This window comes from Erpetoichthys calabaricus, chromosome 4 (assembly GCF_900747795.2).
Source record: "Erpetoichthys calabaricus chromosome 4, fErpCal1.3, whole genome shotgun sequence".
Lineage (NCBI taxonomy): Eukaryota > Metazoa > Chordata > Cladistia > Polypteriformes > Polypteridae > Erpetoichthys > Erpetoichthys calabaricus.
In genome coordinates, this window is record NC_041397.2 from 210,805,248 (window position 1) to 210,832,653 (window position 27,406).

Below are 27,406 nucleotides of genomic sequence, written 5' to 3' on the forward strand. Positions count from 1 at the left end.
AAAAATCAGTTTACACACTGTTCTAGTAATAATTACTGAGTAAAGAATATCAATGCACTGTTATTTTCAACTTGCATCTTAAAGATGGTTTGCTTCTGAAAATGAAATTATTTAGAACAGAAAGTGATTTGAAATGCCTGTCCATTTTGGTACCATGATATAACTTTGATTGAAATATGCTGATCCCTTTCCTTAATGTAGTTTTTAAAGCCTTTTATAAATAATACTTATCTCATTTATAGTATGTAATGTATTGTACCTACACAGTTTGTGCTCAGCAAACTACTCCTGTAGAACTAATAATTGACATTAAACATTTTGCAGATCTTTTTTTTTTTACATAGTGACTTTTCCATATACAAGTTCATACTGCTGTACAAGTTTATTATTAAATAGATGTAACTTAAATAAAACACAAAAGAACACCCAATGAAGCATGCAAACATAATGTACAAACTAATTACTTTAAAATATACCCTGACACACACGTGGTACAGTAAATGTCCTAATTTCAGTTACTTATTTATTTAAAATATATGCATTTATTTATTAATTATTAATTAATCAAATATTCCAGTGTACTATTCCAAAGTAGTGCACTCTGGTTCAAATGTTCACTTAAGCTACAGCTTACAAAAGAGAAACTTGTCCCAGCAATTTTGCAGACTTGCTTATATTGTAACAGAAATATTTTCCAATGGTGAGTTCTTATGTTGCCTTCTTAATTTTTAGATGATTTAATTTAGCAGGTAGAAGATCATTCATTAACTTGGATTTTTAGATTTTGACCAGCACCAGGTGTATCAAATATTGTTGCAAACTGACTAGGAAGCAATTAGTTTAGAGGCTGAACCCTTAGAAAGAGGACAGGGGATGGTGAATAGAATAAAATAAATTATATACATCAGCATATGGCAGTAGTGTAGGTAAGGAGCAGCCAGCAGACAATGTCCCTATTTTCATTTTTCTAGGGCTGTCAGAGAGAGCTCTATAGAGAGAAGTCCACAGGAAGTGCTTTTGAGGATTTCCTCAGGATGTGATATAAAGCTGGCCCTTACTGAGTTGCCTATTAAAATTGGAGTCAGAAAGTCAGCTAAGGATCAACTTCAAATGGCATTGAGGTAGCACAGCCAGAGTAGTGAAGGGATGGAGGGTTTGTTTGTTGTTGTGTTAAGTCCAGTATAGTAAGCCCCAAGAGGGGACATGTTTAGTTTTCTGTTTATTTTTTTTTTACTACTTTGTCTGTCCCATCAGTCCTTTGTGTCCATGTCATAAATAAACTGATTATTTTTATAAAGTTTTCAGACAATGCCATGTGCAGAAGTAGGGTGTCAGATTGCGGTATCCTCATGACACTACATATACTGTATATTTGTTAGGTATGTTACCCAGCTTCGCCTGGAAAATTTCAAAAGACAATCTTATAATGTCATCAGTTAATTTGGTATGTCATAAGTATATTGTAACTAAGTGCTTTTCTATATGCAATATTTGCATATTTAAGGCCTAATATTATTGACAGGCAGTGTGGTATAGTGGTTAAGGCTTTTGACTTTAGACTCAGGGGTTGTGGGTTCAAATTCTTCTACTGACGCTCTGTGGCCATTAGCAAGTTACTTCATCTGCCTGTGTTCAAACTGGAAAAAACAAAAGAATAAATTAATTATACTTTAAATGTTGTAAGTTGCCTTGGATACAGACATCAGTCAAAAAATTAGCAGTGATAATATTATTAGCTCACTGGAGCTGCTTACTTCTTGAAGATGCTATACACAGTTGGCTATGAGTAAAATGTACTGTGTCTGCATTAGATTGATTTCTGCTTTTCCTAGTGACTTAGCTTTTGTTGATGGTCATTGCAAAACACAGTTTTACAGTAAATTATATTCTTTTAAATTGAAATGAGTAATTAGTAGGAATAAAGTGAAATTTGAGTTTATATTATTATCATTATTATAGGGCTTGGCAATATGGACTTAAATTGATATTGTGGTTATTTTGACCCAAAAATACAATATTTCTCCATATTTTCATAAAATACCTTAAATATTGAAGATCAGCATCATATAGACATGTATATAAAGTACATGTTTTCTAAACACAGTCTAAAATCTGGTATTCTTCCACAAAACAATATGAATTAATAGCAAATGGAAGCAGTTTTTTTAATAAATAACAATTTCATGAATACCTGTACTTTAAAAAAAAAAACAGCTCAAATAACATTTTTTTACAACCATTTTTGCATTATATCTCCTATAGTCATATTTGAGTTTTCAATGGCAGAGTGGTAGCTCTGAGGCTAGGGATCTGCACTGGCAATCAGAAGGTTTCCGGTTCGAATCCCGCAAAATGCCAGTAGGGACTCTGCTCTGTTGGGCCCTTGAGCAAGGCCCTTAACCTGCAATTGCTGAGCGCTTTGAGTAGTGAGAAAAGCGCTATATAAATGCAAAGAATTATTATTAATGTGTGTATTGCATCTGTGTCTGCCAATCAGTAGACATTGCTGTTTCTCTATGGTTGTTTTGCATAAGCAAAGACAGAGCTGTTGATTCATTACCACGCTAATCACTGATAATAATAGGTGTGAATGTATATATTATACGTATACTCTTCTTTGACTAATATAATATTTGTAAGGGCTCCAAATTATGTGTTTGCATTACCTTGTTTTTTCTTGTCTATAACAGCCTATGATGTGTGCGGGCATCTATTTTATAACATTCACCAGCATAGTAAGTACTGCTTTGGCAGCCATGCAGCTTGGAATTTGCATCCAGTGTTTAGAACAGCTTATTGAGTCTTTATTTCTCTACGCTATAGATAAGTAGTTTACACAACAGGAACCACTTATCTGTAAGGGGCGCTTAAAATTCTGAGGTGGGCAGTGATATTTTGTTGAAAACGGAGCTGTTTCATCGACCCAGTGACGCTAAACTTTCACTTTCAGTCTAAGTAAAAGAAGATTTGAAGGACTAGGGCCTGACTGAGGAAGATGTGCAGAACCAAATCATTGATCAAGCACATCGACTCCACATAGAAGTGGGAAAAGTTGAAGAGAAAAAAGAAGATCAAGTAGATTTACTATTAAAATTGTAATTTGCTAAAATCAAATGCCAGTTTAACATTTTGACCTGTCCAGTGGAGAGTAGAGTTATATAAGTGTTGTATCTTATGTTTATTTCTCTCTCTTTATGTTCTATGGGTATGTTTGTGCTGTTATAAAAACAGGTCCAAACCAGATTTTAAAAGCAAGAAATTATAGTGCAGTGATCCCCCGCCTATCGCAGAAGTTACGTTCCAGACCCATCAGCGATAGATGAAAATCCGTGATATAGAAAAACCATATAAATAAACATTTTTTTTATAGTTTAAGCCTTAAAATACCCCTCCCATACACTTTAAACACATGCAAACTTATTAAAACACAATTTGTAAACACATATGATATGTGGATGTCGGGCTAAGGATATGAGTAATATCTCTCTCTCAGGGAGACCAGGGAGACGAGGCTTGATCTTCTCAGAAGGCAATTTGACATCCCGCGAGAGACTTTTTAACGTCACGCAAGACAAGGCAGTGAGACAGAAGGACAGCTGCTGTACAGGCTTTTAAATGATCGACGCGCAGAGCGACAAGCAGAACAGGCATCTTGGCAGAAGCAGCACAAAACCAGTAGCTGATCTGTCCACTTCTGCTTAGCATGCGTTCAGCTCCCCCCCCTTCACAACACGAGCGGTAGAGACATGAAGTGGCAGGAGTGTAGCACACCTCCAAGGGAGTTGAGCAAACCGATCGAGACCAGATCATCTCGGAGAGACACTTTGACGACATGCAAGACATCACAACCTTAGGAAGCAAAACCTATGAGACAGTGACTTTTGCATGTCACGCCATACTTACAAACAATTTAAAACAAGTTCACTGACATCTAACCTAGCAGTTGTTGGTATGCTTTTGGCAGCCAAACTTCAGGTGCTCCCAGCTCTCAAAACAACATCTAGCAGAACACGCAGCTTGCCAGCAGCAGCTGCAGCAAGCTAGCAGATGATCTGAGCACTTCTCCTTAGCATGCATTCAGCCCTCACACCACCCCTTTCCTTCTCCTCCTTCAGAACGCTAGCGGCAGAGACACGAAGTGGCAAGAGAACAGCTGCTGTACAAGCTTTTAAGTGATTGACACAAAGCGCGACAAGCACAACACACAGCTGGCCAGCAGCAGCAGCAAGACACCAGCTAAATTGATCACATCTCTTTAGCATGCGTTCAGACCCCCCTTCACAACGCGAGCAGCATTATAAGTCCTGCGAGAAAAAGATTTAACCACGCCCGGGTCAGGAAATAAAGGACAATTATTGTTTTTACAAATGTTTTAAAGTAAAAATGAAAATAATGCATATGTAACAATTCCCATGAAAATAACAATCTATTTAAATTGTTTTTCCGGTAAACCAAACCTGGAGGTGGGCGAGCGAAGCAAGAGCCCCCAGTAATAATAATAATATTAATAATAATATTAATAAATGCAGGATGTAGCGGGGGCACGATAGCTGAACCACGATATAGCGGGGGATCAGCAAAGTTTTAGGTGCTGTAGGTGCTTCACCTTTTCTTTATATTCAGGCAATGCACCCCATCCCTTTCTTTTTAGTACATAAAGGATCTGAATCATAAAAAAACAAGTCAATTAAAATTATAGCAAAAGAAGTATGTTCAATTAGTGACAATAAGTGGCTACTAACTAGAAAAGTGACTAGAACAAAAACCTGCAGCCATTGAGCCCTCTGGGATTCGAGTTTGACACCACTTCTCTACAGAACAGGCATTGGCAAGTTAATTCCACATAATGTGTGTTTGCAGTATTATACTGTTTTTTTTTTATGTAAAAATGTGCAATTCCTCACTTCACGCAGAGAAAATCTATATATCTTATTTGCCTACATGTTTAATCATAAATTGCATAATTAAGAGTGAAGTGCTCGACAATTGCTGATGCACAGGAGATCACACTGCAGAGTGGCCTCATGTTTCAAGACCCTTGACTAGCTCAGGCCCAGCCCGGAAATAAAACCTGATCCTTGCATCAGCTGCTTTATCTGGCTCTTGGATAGCTGCAACAGGGTTTGTGAATCAAAGACCTAGAAAAGTCAGAAAATACAAGACTGTGTCTTTTCAAGAGATGCTAAATAAGAATATTGCATTAAAGCACCTAACTGCATTGATTATTAAAACAGGTTTAGCCTTTAACTAACCAAAAATAGCAATGAAGTAAATCACATTGCTTTTGTATGCTATTTTCTCTGATTTACAACATGTTATGTGAATGTGCCTGTTGATATTTGCAGTAGTTGAGGTGACAAACTTTTCTAACTAATGGAGATGATATGATTTCTTTATATTTTCTGGAAATGTTATTTTTACCTGTCACTGTTATGATTTGAGGTTTTATATACTGTAGTATCAATTCCAGCAAATATTTGAGACTTTTGTCTTCACTGATATCTTGTTAATTTTTTAAAAACGTTTTTTAGTGTTGTTTTGATGATGCTTCAGCGTTTTGTATTTTTATTTTAATTCAGGAGCCTTTCATTTTGTGTGTATTTTTGGATGTTTGTAGCCATAATGTTGTTAGGAACAGTGCTCTGTTACTATCATGTGAATACTAGCTGTATGACAGGTTATGTCATTACAGTAACACTATAAGATGGTGGCATCCAAGTTCCTGGATTCAAAAACAAAAATGATGTTTGATTGGTTAACTCGCTTGTTTTGGAGTGACTTTGATTTTTGGTTAATGTTTTGGGGTTTGATATTTTTCTAGCTTTTACTGTGGTTTGTCCTAAATCTTGTTTTTTTTACTACTCTATTTTTTTCTTAAGTGCAAACCATTTTCAAATGTTTGTCAGAACAGCAACATTTTGAAGCACAAAAATACCTATTTTAATTAGACTTGTTTAATTTTTTGGCAGACACAATGAAAGCAATAATCAAAATAAAATGAGCCAAGACCTATATATTAAAGCTTGGCCTCTATTCATTTCTGCTTCCCACTGTGTCTTTATTAGTTTATAATAAACCTTTTGTTTTACAGATTAAGTAGTCACTTAAACTGTGTGAAGGTTATTCTACCATGATATGTTTAGGGATGCTAACAATTGTAGGTGATATTATATCGTTAGGATAAAATGAAGGTATATTTAAAGATTCAGAGAAATGTTCCTAAACTTTAATACTTTAATACCATCCAGTATTTCTGTAGTCATACTTTATTTATTGGTTATCACTTCATGTAAAAATATTATTTGAATTTGACCTTGGCCTTTTTTTTTATTTTACTGCTGGGCTTTCACACCACCTGCAGAGATGTAGTACAAAAGCAGCTGCCCAGCTGATATAATTGGGAGCTGCTCAGGCTAATAATTTACCACTGGGAGAGCTGTCTATTCACATACAGGAAAATTGCTAAATGAGTGATGGTTCAGCAATATTATGTCCAACAGGTGGCTGATAACTCTCACCTCCTGTGCTGTCACAGGAATACTAAGTAATATGCCATGACTGTTTCTCTGGTCTTCATGGACTCCCAGACTTCCAGAATAATGACAGCTGCATCTCCTGCTGTTCCTGAAAATGACTAGGGATCATTTTAGCCCTTAATCAAGAAAGTTAACTTATAAATTTTACCTTCAATCATTTTTTCTTTTCTCCTCTCTTCTAGCAGCTAATATGTTTGCAACAACTGGGTACTATACATAATGCATAAGCATCAGATATTCATTACAGTGGATAGTGTCAATATAATTTTACCTTGGCAGTCTTAATCCTCTGTTTGCTTCATCAATAAGACCAACAGATATTGTAGCAACAACAGTCAAACATCTTCATTAAACTTTAATAGCCGGTGTTTGTATTTCAGGAGCTCAAAAATGGTGATCAGTGTGTGACTCATGGGAACAGGGAAGCTGCTCACCAACTGCACAGTTGTTCATCATAGCCTGATAGTTTCCTGAGTAGTGAAACTTGCTCTTCCCTCTGCCACTTTGCCTCTGCCACTCTGCCACAACGAAAAAGATCCATATGTAGCATCTCCTCCATTCGCCAGTGTAACCTCTACTTTCATTCATTGTTTGAATTTTTTAGCCTGATAATTTGCTGCAGGGACGGGCAATGATATCTGATCTTGAGAAGGACAGCTTCCACTTAAGCATTCTTTTCTTGTCATTGTCTTCGTGGATTGAGTGCAGATGTCTTACCTGGGACATGAAGTACTATAAATCCACTGAGTCTGCAACCAAATACAAAACTACTTGGTCATAGCTAAGTACGTTGCAGTTTGTTTTGCTGAATGCATACTTTAGTCATTTATGATTAGCAAAATTTTGCTGAATCAATACATAGTTAAGGTCCGGTAGTAATGTTTGCTCAGATAGTCAGTTTCTGTCATCATTTGGATTGGCTTATAGTTGTTTATACATGTAAATGATTTTTGACATTTTTAATTCTCTGCTATAATTCTGGTGATAGTACATTTACCCATACTGTAGCAGCATTACATCACATACAACACAACAGGAGGAGCTTCTGAAAAGCTAGTCAGTTAGCCTAGTGCAGCGTTTCTCAACCTTTAAGTATTTGCGACCCGAGTTTTCATAACAATTTTAATCGCGCCCCCCTAACGTTTTTTTTAAAAGAGCCCACTAATACCAATTTGTTCTTTTTTAATTAATGATATATCATAGATACATATTTTATTATACCTACTTAACTTTTATCGACATTTATCTAACTCTATATTTATTGTATCAGAATGTAGTTTAAGTTCATTTGTTTTGGTTTCAATAGATACATTTTTCATATTTTCGATTCTTGTTTTCTTTTTTTCACATCTTCGCGCCCCCCTTTTTGTTACTTTGCACCCCACTAGGGGGGCCCGGCCCACAGTTTGAGAACCACTGGCCTAGTGTATGTTTTTAATGAACTGTAGACAACATACAATGCATGGCCATCTAAGAGTAACAACAACAAAAAGAAAGCAGGCCACTTCGTAGGGCAGAAACTACTAACAACAAATATTTCAGAACAACCTTCAGTTTATGATTTGGGATTGTGAACCCCAAAACCAGCTTGTTTTCATAACAGCTGCATGATGCATATTTTTTGATAAGTTCATACCATAGACATAAATATGGAGAAAGTCATGTGTTGATCAGATTTTCTTTTAAGAATAAGACATGAAACTGAAATTTGTGGTGATATATCAGACTGTCATAGGAAATAAGAATGTCTAGAAAATCTGTGTTTAATACAAGCTATGCTCAAAGCTAAACAATGTAAGTATGCAATTTAAACAACAGTCCTCTTTATTTTAGCACTATCTTAGGGAAAAATGTAATTCTAGAAAGAAACCAACAGAAACATACAGAGAGCATGCAAGCTTCTCACAGAAGACAGTTTAAATGAGTGAAAGTTGAAATTGCTACAGCAGTACCACTGTGAACTGGCTATTAGTGTTGTTACCTCATTCCTTGTAGTACATGGGATTGATATCTGGCCTCGTCTTTGTCTGAATGGGTTTGCACATTCTTCACTTGTCTCTGTACTTTTTTACAGGTGCTGTAGTTGTACAATAGTTCTGCATGAGTGAAGCTCCTTGGGGTGATGTTTGCTTCTGAAAGGTGATATCTAACATGACATGTATGTGTTTGTAGACACCTTCTTATCTCTCAGTTCAGTTTGTGTTGGTCCACCTTATTATTTCTGACAGTCATAGATTAATCTATATAGAGTCAGTATGCACTTGTCATTTAGATAATGATATGTCCAAAATATTTAGGACCATTAACCAGAAGAGAAAGAAATGGATCTGTCTGCCCTAGGCACAGGTCAATCACAAATCTGTCATCTTTTCAATGATTCAAAACATTAACCGTATTGTTTGTATTCTTTCATGGGCACCCCCATTTTGTGCATCTAGTGGTTATGGTGCTACATAATTACTTGGCATGTAAGTGTGTCATGTGATCCTTGACATCATGGTCGCATGATTTAGAGGATAGGTGGTCATATTAAACAGTTTTAGACAAAAAAAATCCTTGTTTTGGCTCAAAGTATTAACAAATAAAACTTCTCATGGAGTTTGTTGGCTTTAAATTCTGTTTTGATTTTTTGACTTTGTTTAATGTTTTACATTTTGGTTTTGATGAAAATCATTTTATTTTGTGTGTAACAAACCCTGGTTTATTTACTTACATTTCCTTTCTGTTTATCCTTTATCGAGATGTGTAATCTCTGTTGTGTTTGAGTATTAACTGCTTGTTCAAATAGACAACTTCTGTTCAATTCGGACACAGCAGTATGTTAGTGGATTACTTATCTACGGTATGCCACACAATTAGATATGGAGGAAAAGGAGTAGTTACGCATAATTCGTTGGGTACCATTAGACTACATTTTTAGTAGTTTTTCATGCATTGCTTCCTGTCCTACAACTTGATAGTCACTGAGCATTACATTTTCATTCTAGATAGCCTATTAGTAAGAGAGTTACTCACAAAATGAAGGTAAAAATAAGTGAATTTGCCTTTGAAGGGACGTACAAGACCAACTAAAACAGGAGGTGGCCCTGATACTTTAAATCTGCAAAGTGGACCTTCTAATAACACCTAGCACCTCACTACATTAAATCACTTTGAGTTTTCAACATAAATTCCCCTTTAAAATATCTCAAGTGCAAAGCCTTATAAACATTGGGGTTCTGCAAGATCTTCATTAACAAAAAAAGTAAATTTTACAATAACCTATTAAGTTATTTATTAGAAAAGGCTTAATTTTTATTCAAGGAGCTAGACAAAAATGCATGTTGATATTTTAGTAACTGAATAAACTGAGTGTGTTTGGATGAGTTTCCCCAACCAGAATTGTACGCAGCCTTTTAGTGCCGATCCTGTGGCATCACTTCAAAAGAGTCCCACTGAATCAACATGTTAATTAAAAGGACAGGCTCAGTTATGGGACATACTCTAGACCCACTAGAAGTAGGAGTGAAGGAGAGATTGAAAACAAATCAGGTGTCCATTATGAACAATGCTGCACATCCCCTCTCTGAAAGATCAAAACTGAGAATCTTTAGTCAAAACATCAAAAGAAGGGTGTCAGGAAAATCTACTAGGGTTTCTTCATACCTGCTATTATCATATGCCTTTCTAATGCTGCACAGTAACTGTTACTGCTTTTTTTTATCTTCATCCATGTCAGAGGTTTTTCTTTCTTTTTAGTTTTATTTCCTTTTAGTCATTTTGGTGTGTGCTTGAAAAGAAAGGGGTTTTTGTTTCTTATAATAATTACATATTGAGCTTCTGTACAAAAGCCAGTTTTACCCCAGGGACAAATACGGATCTATCTATCTATCTATCTATCTATCTATCTATCTATCTATCTATCTATCTATCTATCTATCTATCTGTCTGTCTGTCTGTCTGTCTGTCTGTCTGTCTGTCTGTCTGTCTGTCCGTCCGTCCGTCCGTCCGCCCGCCCGCCCGCCCACTGGTTATTTGCTAAGAGTTTCTTCCTGTTTTGTGCATTGTACTATCTGGATGGGCTTCACCCAGTACTGAACAGAGTAGCGGTGAGAATATAATAATTTTTTTTTTGCAAAACTATTACAATAAATGGGCAGTCTGGGTGAACAGTGGTGGCTGCGCTAATGTCTTGGTTTTAAATTGTCTGGTTTAATGTCTTGAGCTTGAATGTTCTCCCCTTGTCTGTGTGGAGGTTTCTCCAGGTATTCTGGTTTTCCTCACACATTTCTAATAATATTGTGTGTCAGTGAGTCCTGGGTCCTGTCCTAGTCTTCTTTTGGTCTTGTGTCCTATGCTGCTGAGATAGGCTCTGACTCTCCTTGACCTTGAATTGAAGTAAGTGAGGTTGAGAATATTATGCTTTACTAGTTTGCCAGAACAATGCAGCTATAAAAGTGGATGAATGGGTTATCTTTTTTAAATTCTTATATTATTTATTGCAATATGTGGTTTCTCTTAATACTTTTAAAAATTCAGTTTTCTACACAATTTTTGATAAATTGTAAAAACAATGCTGAATAGATCCAGGTTCTGCATCAGGCTAAATTTAAATCTTTGACTTTTACAATCTATATTATATAAGTCTGTGTACATCAATGTAATCTTTCAGTTTTAAAATGCTGGTATATATTCTTCTCATTTAGTCAAATCCATAATTATTAATAAAAACTTGCAAGTAATTTTTAATGATTAGAATTTTTCTTAGTTCTTATGTTTCCAAAATAATCACAACTTTCACATCCAATTTAATTATGAGAATTCATAATTTTTTTATAACCTCTTCATAAAAAATAAAACAGAAATGTTTTTCATTCTTTACGTTTATCTTCTTGTAATATACATGTCAAACTTAAACACTCTATGAAGTTACAACATACCAGAAAACTCTAGAACAAGTTTCCTGGAAGATTGCCCATATCGGTACAGTGTTTTCTTAGACTGCTGTTCCCAGAACTTCTGACAAATAGTCCCTCCTGTGGTTTTGTTAAGGTCCCATAAGCACTTGTTTACCTATAAATTCCCCTGTTAGCGTTGTTACTCCAATAATCAAAACGGATCATGAAACCGAAGTGTATTAATTAAATAGCTAATATAAAATTGTGTAATGCATTTAATCAGATTCATAGATGAAAAAAGGGCTGCAGTCTACCTGGGCTGCATCAGTGCAAGATATAAACGAAGTCTGACAGGGATGCCAATCCATCACTGAGCCTGCTAATACATGTACCACCTTCACACTTGCATGGGGTACTTGTAAAACAAGTACAGAAATAATTTGAGTGTACAGTTCTGTGTAAACAAGATCAAGAACAACATTCTAGAAGTACTTTCTATGTAGGATTTGTGTGTTTGGAACCCCAGATATTGTAGTGTGAGCCCTTAGACAGAAATTGATTCAGATTGGCTAGAGTGAAATGAAATAGAACAAGTTTACTAAGAATATCCGTTTCCTTATAAAACATTAAAATAGAAGTCTGTGAATGTTTGCTTATGAATCTATTGTTGAAATGACCCTTATTATTAAAAATAACATTAGGATTTTCACATTCCATTCATTTTCAGTTTTCTATTTAAATCTACAGTGAGCTGGCATTCCTTCCATGGTTGGTTCCTGCCTTGCACCTGATGCTGCTGTTATTATTACTATTACTGACTGTTAAAAACAAGGTAGACAGCTTTCCCTTTTCCTCAGTTTCTTGACTCTGTTTATTTCTGCCACTGGTCTTTATGAATGATTTGTATTTTAAGTCTAGCAATAGATGTTTCTTGAATAGATTTATCTATTGGAGTGAGTTTCTAGGAAACAGCACATTGTAAAGATTAAGGAGCACCTTTATGATCTACATAATACTTACTTTTTCATTGATTTACTTAAACTCCATTGATATGGCCACTTTACAAGTGAATATGAAGAACTACTTTGTTAACCTCATTTCTAAAGTCACCTACAAAAAGCATCAGAAATCTTAACAAACAATTAATTGACAATACTTTCATTATATGGTAAGGTTTTTGGTCCTCTGGAGAGAACAATTAATTTGTATACTATAATATAAAGGGTGGAGTGGTGGTTCTCTGGCTTAAGGATCTGGGCTGGTAACTTGAAGGTTGCTGGTTTGAATCCTGGCAATGACTGAAGGAATGGTACTGAGCAAGGCCCTTAATGTGCAATTGCCCAGGGGCACTGTACAAATAGCTGATCCTGCATTATGAACCCATATCTCTGTGTGTCTCTGGAGAGTAAGTTGGGGTATGCGAAAAATGACAAATTCCTAATACAAGAAATTGTATATGGCAAATAAAAGTTTTAAAAAATACACATATCATTATTTAATAACCGATATTGCCACAGTATCCATAAAAAGTCCTTGGCATTGCAAATCTCCAGTATGTTCAATGCTGAGAACCTTCATGATAGGTATGACTGCACTCCAGAAATGTAAGAATATAAATGGGCCTCAGCTCCAACCTAAATGATTTAACTTAAATCATGTGCAAGCACTAGAGTCATGAGGCTGTGGTCAGAGACAGAGACACAAAAGATATCCTTCTGAAGATGATTCCTTTACTGCAGCCATACTATCTCCCCAGAAGTACCAACTCCCAATTTCTGTCCTTCCCTTTTCTTTCTTTTCACGTTTCTCCTAAACCAGTTGCAATAGGTTTAGAGATTTATATACAAAATGTCTCTGTCAAAGTAAATCTAGCTGTAACTAAAAACACAGATTCTTCCCCAGCGGGAAATATTTTGCCACAAAAACAAAATTTCACTGACTAAAGTCACCTTGGGGAGCAACTCTGCGTATCTGGGCCCATTCCTTAAAATGCATCCTAGGGCCACTAATCCCTAATAAAGGTCTGGTGCAGTCAGTAAATCAAGTTTCCCAAGGGGAACATTTTCTGAATAGCCCATGGTCATCCCTTGTACAAAAGGGATATCTGTGCAAAACATGCATGGTTTTCAAACTCACATTCAGCTTCATATATTATATACTGTAATCCTACAAATTCATTGCTGAATTTCAATGCAATTATATTAGACAGTTAAGTATAAATCTTGGTTTCTGAATATGTTTTTTATTCTGATTTAAAACTGTTGTTCATGTTTAATCTAATCTAATTTAATCTAATCTAATGTAGTATAATCTAATCTAATCCTATCTAATTATCTTTGGTTTAATGTCTGATATTAGTTTATATCAGAGTTTGTTTTATCTTGGTTTTTGTAGTTTTATTACTCTTGAATTGTTTTGATTTTTTCTAAAGTGTTTTTGTTTGGGAAAGATGCTAATACAATAAATACAATTTTATTATTATTATTATTTTCATGAAATAAAGTTAATGTACACTGTCTGGCAACAAAGGTCTGTTGCTAAGGTTGGTGCATATCTATCCCATTTAAAAAGCATGATTGGGTGGGGAGCATGTAATTTACAAAGTATTTAAAGTGTCATTGTACTTAGGGTGGGTTTTAGGAAAATCTTGTAAATTAATTATTAATTTTAAGATGGAGTTTTAATATTCTTAGCATTTATATGCTTTCGGGGCACTCAGCCAATCTAGGCATAGTTCTGCTTATACAATAAGGATCATTTATGTAAATAAATCATTTTTTAGGACTGCTTCATATTTAGTCATTCGTTCATTTTATTACCATTTCTTATACTCTTGATAGGCTAAACAAGTAATATTAATCATATATTTTGGGTTGTTGAAATGACTTTTGATTGTGATATAGTAGAATACTTTATTTGTATATACTGTAGGAACTAGTGCATACTTTGGCTATACAACACTATTTTAGAACTATCCTTTGTGGAGCTATCATTCCAATTTCCTGCTGTCCTTGTTAACAAGAACGTGAATAAAATTGCTCTCTGATTATCCTGCCTACCTGAGAGTGAAGCTTGTTTCTTTCATACTGCTTAGGCCAACAGGCACCGTGAAGATCAGACACCAAATCCATGTCTGGTTTCCACAGTGTCGTCAGAATAGAGTCAGACTACCTACAACCATTGCAAAATAAAAACTTTTTTTTTTTTTGTGTTCATATTGTTATGAATTTATCCAAAACATTTTGGCTGCTGTACAGGAATATACTCATCTTTAATTAAAAGATGGCATTTGGAAAGCAGCATTGCTGCATCTCAATTAACAAAGCTTGCAGACCATTTAGAAATGAACCTGATACTTACTGCACTCTGTGTGTATTACAAAAAGAAAACTGGCTTCTTTGCTCACCTTGTACCTCTGGGCATGTGTCTGTGTTTTCATAAGGGTGTAGTTTTGTTTTGAATCTTTGTGGAGTTTGATGTTGCTCTTATTCCCAGCTCGCATTATCAGAGTGCGTTCTCCCCAAAGCATTAGGTTTTCTTCTGAGGAGCTGTTGTCTTATCTGCTTTGTTACAGGTCTGCATAATGTCCTCTTTCTATTGTGGTAAAGGTATCATAGTACTGCGAAATGGGATTTGGGGAATAATAAAAGTGCAGAATTTTACCATATTGTGTATTTTATAACTGTGTCTGGCTAATAAAGATAACCTATAAAATCATGTTGTTACATGGATCCTTTTTTGCTGTTTCCATGTTGGTTACTTTAGAGCTTTCATTAATCTGTAGTAACTCTCCCTGTTATAATGATAAATTTTACCGTGATTTCCCTGAGGAACCCTATAATTGGGAAAAAATAGTATGCAGGGTAGAGCTAAATTGTAAGTGACTGCTTTTGTGCCTTTGATTTGTAATGCCATTGAAAGTGGTGTCCTTCTTGGTTTGTTGGAGTTGCAATGTTAAATTTTCAAGTAATAAATCAGAACTCAAATGACTCACACACTGTACAATAACAAATCAATCCGTCTTAATGAACAATTCTGACAGACAGTATAAAAACACTTTGGTAAGCCTTCCAATTTTCTTGATCTTGGATCCAAAAAGAACATCGTTCATATTTGGCTGTTTAATGACTAGGTCTCTAGACACATGAATATCATAAATAAATTGTGACATCAACCTTCACTGTTGATATACAACATATAAGAACAAACAAGCAAACAATCTTTATTTAGCATTGTTTCTGTCTATATAGTACAACAATAATAACAACAAAGATAAATTCTGCAGAGTTATTACAATCTAGTAAGCAGGGTTGACATAAATATACTGTATATTGAGAAGTATAGGACTGAACAGGCATATGGAAATAGGGTGGGAAAGTAACAGTGCCCTGGCCTGTTTCCTTACTTCAGTACTTTTCACCAAATGATTTTTCCTCCTTCCTTCATTTATTACTTGATAAAAATATCATTTTCATGAACATTAAAATTAACATTAACACAAAATATTTATCATTTATTGTCTGTTTTTACCTGCATTATTATCAATCCTTAATTTAATATTGTTTTTTTGTATCAGTAAGGTGCTGCTGGAGTATGTGAATTTCCCCTTGGGATTAATAAAGTATCTATCTATCTATCTATCTATCTATCTATCTATCTATCTATCTATCTATCTATCTATCTATCTATCTATCTATCTATCTATCTATCTATCTATCAGAACTTAATTTGCATAAAAGCATCCAACAAGTAAAGATAAACTGATCAAACATAAGACAGGTCACAAATCAAGAAATTGTGATTTCTTAAATTATAATATATTTGTTTTTATAGACTGTAGAGAAAAGATTAACACAGGCACATGCCTTTAGGATATAAAAAGGTATAGAAAAATTAATAATTGCTATAATGTTTTTAGTCTGTAGCTCTGACATATGGGCTAGACACAATAATTGCTACTAATGAAATCTTACATGCACATTTAATGAAAACATTGGACATTCTTCATGGTGTCCACTTCACTGGAGTCTCGGAGCAATTTCACTATCTTTAAATTTCAATTTCTCTTTATTTTTTTGTTCTTTATGCAGTTTATCTTTTCAAGCAACAGACTTCAAAGTTGGCACCCAGGTACTTCTTACCATAAATCATGTTTTTTACATTTCATTTCAGCCTTGCCCCAAAGTGGTATTTAAACAGAACAACAGTGTGATGCAAGGTTATCATGCTTGCCTTTCAAGCAGAGAACTGCAGCAAATTCAGGAATGATTTCTGACCATTGCATTAAATTACAGTAAATCAAGAATTTTACAGTTCTTACCATGGCTCCAGGCTGCCCAAGGTGAAGCTATATTCCCCCAGGAATTATTTATTGCAATTTGGTGTCTCAAGCATAATCGCTCACTAGCACATCATTGTTGCATCCTTCCTTGGCATTGTTTATTTTTTATATTTGAAGCTGTTTTGAGCTCACCTGTGGGGCTATAGCTACTGGTTATGACCTTTTTAGGGGCACAATGACCAATGAAGGTATTGATACTTCAGATTTGTGCCATCATCAAATTATTTCCTTCCATTCCAAGTGACAGCTGTTCCTTCGGATACTATGTTTTGCATCCAGACATCTCTGGTCAAGGTGCTTCTCTCACGAGAGACAGTGTGTCACTTACTGAAATGAGCGAAAATTTAAATTTACCGTGATAATTTGAAATAATAACCAGGCAACACCAGGAAATACAGCTAGCAATCAACCAATACAAACAAATTCTGGATTTCCTAGAAGTAAATGCATAATTTAATTCAATTTGGGGTTGTGGGGGATTCCCCAGCTGCATCAGGTGCAAGGCAAGAACCAGTCCTAGATTATAGACACTCACATGGGAATTTAGAATTTGCAGTTAACCTAACATAAAATGTAGGATAAATCAGTAATCTGAGTAAAAAACAGCCTGAATGGTGTGGACCACCCAGGCTGGCACTGCCAGCTGAACCCGACACAGACAAGCGTGGGACACAAATTCAAGGCACACACATTTTATTTTAATTTTTTTCCTCGTGGGAAATGCCTTCCCCGTTTCCCACAAGCACAACACAGTCCAAAGCACAGCACAAACGCAATACTTTTCATTTTCCTTTTCTTCTTCAGTTCTCCTTTCCACTACTCCAGTCAAGCCTCATCCTTCTTCTCCTGACTTCTGGCTTTTCGAGTGGTGTCTGCTGGTCCCTTATATAGTTCACCTGGAAGTGCTCCAGGTGCTTGATTACTCATTTCCGGCAGCACTTCCGGGTGTGGCAGAAGAACTGCCCATAAGGGCTCAGCAGCTTCTGCTGCAGCACCCCCTGGTGGCACCTGCGGATCCCAATAGGGCTGCACCAAACTCCCATGAAGTCCTGCGGGAGTCTGAGGCACCGCTGCAACCCAAGGAGGTTGCCATCTAGCATCTAGGGGAGGTAATGCTCTGACACTTGCTCTTCTGGTCCTCCCAGTGTGGAGGTGTCCCGGCTCGGCATGGGACCCGGCCACATGCTACAGTGGGGAAGACCCATCTTCCTTTTTCCACATTCTATATGTGTCCATCCTTCCATTTTGTAATCTGCTTATTTAGTTCTTGGAGTCAGTACCTATTCCAGCAACAACTGGTTGTAGGTTGGGAATTGGCCCATGATGTGAGGCCCAGTCCAATGAATGGCACACTCACTCATACCAGGCCAGCTTAGAGTTGCCAGTTAACCTAATTTGCCTGTCTTTGGGATGTGGAAGCAGATCAGAGTACCCTGAGAACAAATGTACAAACATGACACAGACCTACACAAGAGCAGAATTTAAGCCTAGTAATCTATGGCAGAGAGTGTAATGCTAACTAGCATACCACCATGCACTTTATGAAGATAGATTAGGTATCTAGTTAGTGCACAAATGAAAGAGGGCATTGCAAGGAATGAAATACACAACAGTAGTCATGATGTTCATTTATGGGAACTGTATTTTACATTATTTGCTCCACTAGAGTTTCATGAACAGTGGGAGACAAGCTGCACTTTTCTTTCACAGTGTACTGTATAGATTTTTCTGCTTATTCAATGTCTTTAGTGGAGTGTCTGCCACAAGCTAATGCACACAATTCACAAGTCATATTTAAGTATACTCACTGCCTAATTTTGATAGATCTGTGTCTCCAATAAGTGATCATCTTTTGACAATTTAAAATTTTACCTCTTGGTGGCAATACCTAAAAGTTTATTTTCTCTATCATAATCTAACACTGCACAGCTAGGGAAAATGTAGCATCAATAGAAGACTGATGTGTGGGTCATGTATAGCGATTGATTGCTTTTAATCTAGTTCTGTCTACCCACTGGATTTTTCTTCCCTCTGGCATTAATTATATTTCAGTACTGTTACATTCAGAGCTCTGTGTGAGTAATCATGTTTGATTTCTTTCCGTATGTACATTTTGCAACACCCTATCAGATGTATTGAATATGTGTCACTAGAACTGTGTTCCATTCTGTGTCTGATAACAAAATCTACATAGAGTAGTGAAAAATAAAGAGTACTGGGAGCATCCTGCAAAAGGACCAGTATGTTTCTACACATTTTGGACTAAACTGGAAATTGTACTGTGTTTAAATTTGAAGGAGAATGAAATGAAACGTGAACGAATGCAAGATTATGTTGCACTTTCCCTCTAAACAATTACATCGCTCACAAGAGGATAGATACTCTGGTCTCATTAGTGTTCAGAGCTCAAGGATACAAGAAGAGGAACACCTGTCTTTTGATGCTTAAGCATGTTGCATCAAGTACTGAACAGACTGGAGCATGCATTTGATGGGGCTTCGTTTTCTCTTTTCATTTAAAAATGTGAATCTTTATACATGTGTGCATTTATGCACAATTTTTTTTCATCAGCCACACCTTGAGAAATAATTAAGGATGAACTACGTCTTAGTGAACAACGTGACTGTTTTAAATCAGAAGTATCACAGGGGAAGTGTACCTAATCTTCTGCCTCCATCTTGTAAAGAAAGTCTTCATACAAAGCACTACAGAAAGAGGTTTTCAGTGGATCAGATCAAAAGCAAATCCTTAGACTCAAGCTCGCTTAAGTGGCCCTCTCTTGTGGCAATAGGGAAATGGAAACAAGGCTTAGCGGAGCGCATTCTGAAAAAGCACAGGAGCAGCATAAACTGTTTCCAGGTGAGACAAATCTGATGCTTCCCAAACTTTCAAGCAATGACTCAAAGTACATTATTACAAGTTCAATTAATCTACTTTATGTGTTAATGTTACGTATTACTCAGAGAGCAGTTTTTAACGTGTTTAATGTCTGTCCATTATTATATCCATCTCAGGGCTATTGGGTAGGTGAAAATGTATATTTCAAAATATACTGTAGATACAGTGGTTCTGGGGACCAGTATATTGAGAATTGCTGGCATTATATTTGTAAATACAGTTCAGCCTAACAAAATTATTTTTGTATAACACACATCCCTACATTCAACAATACAAATGCACCACCAAGTATATTTTACAAAATCATTTGGAATAATAGCATCCATACAATTAAATAACAAAACAGTACACAATATATATTGGTATTTGTAATCTGTTGTACACAAGTAAATTTGGCATCTTTTTGGATTGCACTAATCCTCCCATTATTGCAATTTCTTTAGCTGTATGCGTTATCCGGCTTTTGTTCTCAGAGTTCTTTTCATTATATGATATGCCCTGTGCTCCCTTGTCAATAGCCTTCATATCAACTGTAAAAATGTTCTGGGGCTGGTTGGAATATTTTATACTTCTTTAAAAAATGCTAGTGTATTCACTTTTTCAGTTTTTCTATAACATGCATAACTAGACAGTAGAATGAGTTGATCAGCCATGTTTTAGGATTAATTGTAATCCTTAATAAGAAGTGCAATCCAGGAAATGCAACTGTGGATAAACTAGCTGGAGGCAAAATCTATAATGAAAAGGAGTTGGAAAGCAAAGTGTTTTAAGCCCCTCAAGCTGTGGATCTTGCTTCCTATCATTCCCCAAACCCTTAAAGCAAAACATTTATTCCTTAAAAATGAACATCTAAATGTCAGAAAAGGAGAAGTATCTGTTATGTTTGGCAGTGATTAAAAAAATGAATGTAAACAGACTGGCAGACTTCTGTTGGTCAGTTCATTTTGATGAATTACTAATTAGGTTTTTTTTTTTAGTAAGTTTAACATTAGATATTATTATAAAAATGGGTCATTAAATGTGAATTATTTATTTTAAATAATATTATAAAGTACACCTAATCTACAGAGGCATGGCTATGGCTGAAGTGGGGTGGGCAATGCCAGCCCAAAGGGTTTGTCTACCCACCCTATGAAAAATTAGTAAAAATTATTTATTTAGCTTACTTTGGCATTTTGTTGCCCTTTCCACATAACTAAATGCCCACCCCAACATGACATCCTAATAAAGCTACTTAAAAAATCTTAAAAATAACATTTGTTTATATTAATTAATGGCCCTTCTTACCCAACCAGCTTCAAACCTTCTTTATCAGGTTCAGGAACATAAGGCAGTTTTGACCCCCACAGTGCACTAGCTCATTACAGTACAAATTCAATCATATATCCACATTCAGACATCTACTCTCTCTCTCTCTCTCTCTCTCTCTCTCTCTCTATATATATATATATATATATATATATATATATATATATATATATATATATATATATAATATATAAAATCCTAAGCCTAAAAGTGCAATGATTTTGTGCAACGATTTTATGTCATGTTTTTTGTCACGCTTTAAATCGGGCTTATTTTAAAACCTACATATATGTGTTTGGTATTCTTTTCAGAATTTATCGAACTTTAATGTGATTTTGTTAGATTTTCAGATTCTTATTCCGTTTTTAAATTATAAACTAAAATATCAAGAAAGTCGTGCATCGAGCATAGTGAACCTCAGTTTAAGGGAATACTCCAATCGGTAAGGGAGTAAATATTTTATTCTCATTTAATAATAATTAATTTTTCTTTTACATATTATAGAATTTCGTGATTTCCATCCATCCATTTTCCAACCCGCTGAATCCGAACACAGGGTCACGGGGGTCTGCCGGAGCCAATCCCAGCCAACACAGGGCACAAGGCAGGAACCAATCCCGGGCAGGGTGCCAACCCACCGCAGGACACATACAAACACACACCAAGCACACACTAGGGCCAATTTAGAATTGCCAATCCACCTAACCTGCATGTCTTTGGACTGTGGGAGGAAACCGGAGCGCCCGGAGGAAACCCACGCAGACACGGGGAGAACATGCAAACTCCACGCAGGGAGGACCCGGGAAGTGAACCCAGGTCCCCAGGTCTCCCAACTGCGAGGCAGCAGCGCTACCCACTGCGCCACCGTGCCGCCCCATTTCGTGATTTTGACTCCAATAAATAATAAATTTACAGATTTTACTAATATTCTGGCCACAACTGGGGATTGGCCTCCTAGTGTATATACTGTATATATATTGTCACAAGAAAACACCCAAGACATTGTAAAGGTTTGGGGCAGTCACCCGTATAATGTGTTCCAGGCTGCAAAAAGTAAAAAGGTTGGTAGCAAGTAAAGTTTACAAGTCCAAAACAGAACTGCATTCCAGAGGAAGGGAGTGAAGCTTTATAGGAAGTCTGGGGGAAGTGATGTCGTCCTCGGGGCAGGGACCAAAGATGTTGCTGTCCTCAGGGTCAGGGCCGGAAGTGATGTCGTCCTCGGGGCCGGGACCAAAGGTGATGCCGTCCTCGGGGTCAAGGCCAGAAGTGATGTCGTCCTCATGGCCGGGACCGGAAGTGATGAGTAGAGGCAGTGGCTCCTAGTGGGATTTCCCGGGAAAGGTCTGCAGGGAACTTAGAAAGAGCGTTAGTGCACCCTGCCACCCCCTGGGCAGATGTGTTACCATTATTCTCCAAACCCTTCAGCTGCCTCCTATTCACACATGTGTGACAATATATATATATATATATATACTGTGTGTATATATACAGTGGAACCCCAGGTTACGAGTTTAATCCGTTCCAGAACCGAGGTCGTAACCCGATCTGCTCGTAAACCGAACAAATTTTCCCCCATTTAAAATAATGGAAATGAGATTAATCCGTTCCAGCCCTCCCAAAAAGTCCCCAAAATATCATAAATAATGGAAAAAAAACATGTTTTTAAATAAGAAACAAACATCAAAATACTGTATTAGTAAATATAGTTAAATAAAAGATAAACCAACTTAAGAAAATGTAATCTTACCTTGGCGGCAGATAACGGAGAGTTGCTGAGGAAGGAGGGAGGGAGGAGGGAAGGAGGGAGGACTGGCTGCATTTTCGGCACCTTCACATCAAAAAAAACTAAAATTGAACTTTCTTAACTGTACGTACGTACATGAATTGTAAAAAAATAAACTTTCTTAACTTTAAACTTAGCCTAACACTTAACATTACGTACGTATGATTTTTTTTTTATGCTAATCATCTGTTTTTGCCTTTTTGGCTGCACTTTCGGCACCTTCACTTATAGCAGTTTCAGTTTTAGTACAAAGATACCTATGCAACGACGTTTGCTTTTGCCTGCTTTTTAAAAGCTTACGGAAGTGAGCCAAGCAGGTGTCATCATAATTTGCTGCAGAACGACTAGTTGCAACTTTTTCTGGATGTTTCTTTTCAATGAAACTTGTAACCTTCTCCCACATTCCCAGCACTTCTTTAATTTCACTTGTCGAAATTTTCTCTGTCTCGACTTCCTCCTCACTACCGCTGATCTCTTGCAGAGCCTCTGTACGTTGCATGTCCTGCAGCTCAAGCAACTCCTGTGTTGAGAGTTCCTCCTCATGTTCCTCGACAAGCTCGTTGATATCACCCTCGTCAACCTGCAGACCCATCGACTTACCGAGGGACACGATTTCATGCACTGGATCTACGTCGGGCACGTTGGTCTCGGTCTCGGTCTCGATCTCGGTCTCGGTATCAAGACCAAATCCTTCAAAGTCCCTCGCTGCAACCGCATCAGGCCATAACTTCTTCCATGCAGAATTCAGTGTTCTTCTGGTCACTTCTTTCCACGGCAGGTCAATCATGCGTAGGCATTGCACGATGTTGAAATGTTCTTTCCAAAACTCTCGGAGTGTTAGCTCCGTATTTTCTGTCACATCGAAGCATCGTTTGAACAGATGCTTCGTGTAGAGCTTTTTGAAATTGGAAATGACCTGCTGATCCATCGGTTGCAGGATTGAAGTCGTGTTGGGTGGGAGGTAGAGGACTTTTATGAATTGATATTCTTCCCGGATGTTGTCTTGGAGACCGGGCGGGTGGGCTGGAGCATTGTCGAGGACGAGTAACGCTTGCAGAGGCAGTTTGTTTTCTTGAAGATACTTCTTCACCGCAGGTCCAAAGCAGAGATTTACCCAGTCGATGAAGAACTGCCGCGTAACCCATGCCTTTGGATTGGCGCGCCACATCACTTGCAGTTTTTCTTTAAGAATCCTGTGAGTCTTAAAGGCTCGAGGATTCTCTGAATGATAGACTAGCAGTGGCTTCACTTTAAAGTCACCGCTAGCATTTGCACACAATGCAAGGGTGAGGCGGTCCTTCATCGGCTTATGTCCTGGCATCTTCGTCTCCTCTGCTGTGATGTACGTCCTACGGGGCATTTTCTTCCAAAAAAGCCCCGTCTCGTCGCAATTAAAAACTTGCTGGGGGATGTAACATTCTGCCTCGATGAGCTGCGCGAAACGTGTGATGAACTCGCCAGCTGCCTTCTGGTCTGCACTTGCTGCCTCGCCATGTCTTACGACAGAGTGAATGCCTGATCGCTTCTTAAATCTGTCGAACCATCCATGACTAGCCTTGAATTCTGGTTCTACTACATCCGTAGATGTGGATGGTTCTTTCTGCTTCAGGTCATTGTAAATGATGCGAGCTTTCTCGCTTATGACTGTTTCAGTAAGTATATCTCCTGCCAACTCTTTCTCTTTTATCCACAATAACAGCAGGTTTTCCATTTGTCCGTGGATAGCCGACCTTTGCTGTGTAATTACGGTCATGCCTTTTGCTACTTTTACACTCTTTATGGTCTCCTTTTGCTTTAGTATTGTGCATATCGTGGACGTACTGCGGTCGTAAATTTTGGCAAGTTCCATCACACGCACACCTCTCTCATGCTTTTCTATAATTTCCTGCTTCAACTCGACTGACAGCATCCTTTTCTTCTTGCTGCTGTCCTTTCCACTTCCTACCTTCTTTGAAGACATGGTTAATGCCCAATATGTATGATATGGCTCTGGGTAGAAGGGGTAGAGGTTTCCGGGTAAGAAAGGCGAAGCGGAAACTAGCAGTGACGTTTCGGAGCTCGGCTCGTAAAACGGGCAAGCCTCGTACACCGGGCAGAAATTTTGCTCGGATTGCGGCTCGTAAACCGAATTACTCGTATACCGAGCTGCTTGTAAACCGGGGTTCCACTGTATATATATATATATATATATATATATATATATATATATATATATATATATATATATATATGCGTATGTATATATATATATATTGTGGGACATGGCCGGCCTTTTATCCAGGCCAATACCCCCAGGCCGCCAGGTGGAGCCCTGCCTGCAATATAGAGGTGCCCCAAGTTCCAGCAGGGCATCATGGACAGTGGAGTTTTTCATCACAGTCCTGCTGGATACCATGGTGGCCTCCAGGGGACACTGCAGGAAGGCCCAAAGACTTTGGTTTCACCTATAATCTGGAAGTATGTCAGAGGGAATGAAGTACTTCCGGGATGAAGAAGAAGACTTTTGGATCTGACCCGAATGTGCTAAGAAGTCACATGGACAGGGGTTCAGGAGCACTTCCGGGTCACGGACTATATAAAGGACTGTGGGAGATCCCAGAGTTGAGCTGAGCTGGGTGGAAGGGTGGTGACGCGTCTGGGAGAGTGGAGGATTGTTTATTGTAGTGATTATTATTGTGTTATTGTGTATTTATGTGTATTGTGGACAGGAGGGTGCTTTGTGCACGTTGTAGTTCAAATAAATATTATATTTGGACTTTTATCTGGTGTCTGGCATGGAGTCTTAGGGTTCAAGGGAGAGAGAGCGCCCCCGTCACAATATATACATATATATATATATATAGTAACAAAAAAACCAGAGAAAACAAGCCCCATATATTATAAACAAAACACAGGTTCAATGCATGAAAAGAAAAACAGAAAACATCATAAAGACTCAAGTCTCTAAACAGACTGCTCAAGATAACGAAGCTTCCTGTCTTAAGGACTACTGGCAGGAAAAGGTGGGTCCAGGCAGGCAGACACCGGAAGTGATGTCAGATATGTTATGGTTGTCAGTCTTCCAGTCTACAGAGAGAGGAAGAGAAAGGGCATCAGTCAATGACTCCCTCTGGCAAACTGGCAGGAAATTACAATTAACTGAGCCCTTAAGCTATCCCCCAAGAGTATGCAGGTATATAAAATTATTAATAAATGAGCACAGACCATGCATGCAAACATGCTCTCAGACTGTGACCAGGTCAGTATTTGAACCCCGTCTCCTAGAGTGGTGGGTTAGCAGTGTTACTCAGTGTGACACTACACATACCCTGACACTCGGGCATCTAGTAAAGCATCTTTTCAACACACCATGAACTTGCTTATTTATGCATAATGATGTCATTTTAAGCTAAAGCCTTGTTAGAGTTAGGCATTACGCAGGAACCAACACTCTATGGACTAGGGATGCACCGATACCACTTTTTTGGAAAACGAGTACGAGTACGAGTACTTGCATTTCAGTACTCGCCGATACCGAGTACTTGCCGATACCGAGTACTTAATAAAAACATGATTTAAATTTACAGGTAACAGCTTTAGTCATATAATTTAACAAAAAAAACAAGAAACTCTCGTCTATCCACTGGGAGGTTAGGCTAATTAGCGACACGGGGCTAACACTGCTTGTCCAAATATCCGTGGTGAAACTAAACGCAGAGGAGGCTTGCAGTAGGCTGTGGATATGTTTTTTCACGGAGTCGTGTAGTTTAGGCAGCTCCGTGTCAGTCATGTAGCGGCGGCTTGGGACATCATATCTGGGCTCCAGAACATGGAGGAGACGCAGGAATCCCACATTTTCTACCTCCGAGAGTGGCTGGTCACTCAATGCAATGTACTCGATAATTGCCTGTGTTATTTTCACAGCACGTGGATTGTCTCTGGACATTTTCTCTCGTCTTGCAAGAGTTTGCTGCAGCGTGGGTTGTGTTGGTTTAGAAGCGTGGGTAAACTCTTTCTACTCGTTGTCGTGTTGGGATTTTAGGAGCTTGATTAAATTACTTGTGTTAAATGCGCTACCTTTTGAGCCTCCTCTGGACAATTTCGCTGAGCACAATTTGCAGTCCGCCTTTGTTTTGTCGTCTTCATTCACTTTGAAATAGTTCCACACGGCTGACATGTCTCGCCTCGCCTTCTCCCCGCTCTGAGCTGCAGCCGGGGCCTGGGGGCGGGCACTCGGCACCTGTGATTAACCCCTTACACGCCGCTCAAACATAGACATTTCTCAGACCGTGGTATCGGTCCCCGGTATCGGGGGACTTTTAACGAGTACGAGTACTTTAGAAAATGTGGTATCGAGGCCGATACCAGATACCTGTTTCGGTATCGGTGCATCCCTACTATGGACCATGGGCCATAAGGCATACACACACACATACAAAACACACACACACTCGTTCATTAATAAAGAGAAAATTTATAGTCATCAAATATAAAATGCATGTTTTTCAGATGTGGTATGAAATTGGTGTGTTTGGGCAAAACCTCCGTGGATATGGCTGTTATTTATTTATTTTATTCATTTTGAGCCATTTATATATGTATTTTATCTCATTTCATCTAGGATTTTGTCATGAGGAATCTAAATATGTGGTTCATTTAGCAATCTGTGTTAATTGTAACTGTG

General features: G+C 37.7%; 1 protein-coding gene across 35 annotated transcripts in view; it reads left to right on the top strand.

The window, feature by feature from the left end:
* The window catches only part of dlg2 (discs, large homolog 2 (Drosophila)), a 1,641,316-nt gene that overhangs the window by 997,385 nt on the left and 616,525 nt on the right, over positions 1-27,406 (top strand). The window contains exon 1 of one of the 35 annotated variants that reach the window (XM_051926975.1): positions 19,214-19,613. The exons of the other annotated variants lie outside the window; for them this stretch is intronic. Coding sequence (XP_051782935.1) covers positions 19,350-19,613 — 264 coding nt within the window. The 5' untranslated portion in view covers positions 19,214-19,349. Of the gene's footprint in view, positions 1-19,213; positions 19,614-27,406 lie in introns of those variants that run through there. 35 annotated transcript variants of the gene reach the window in all.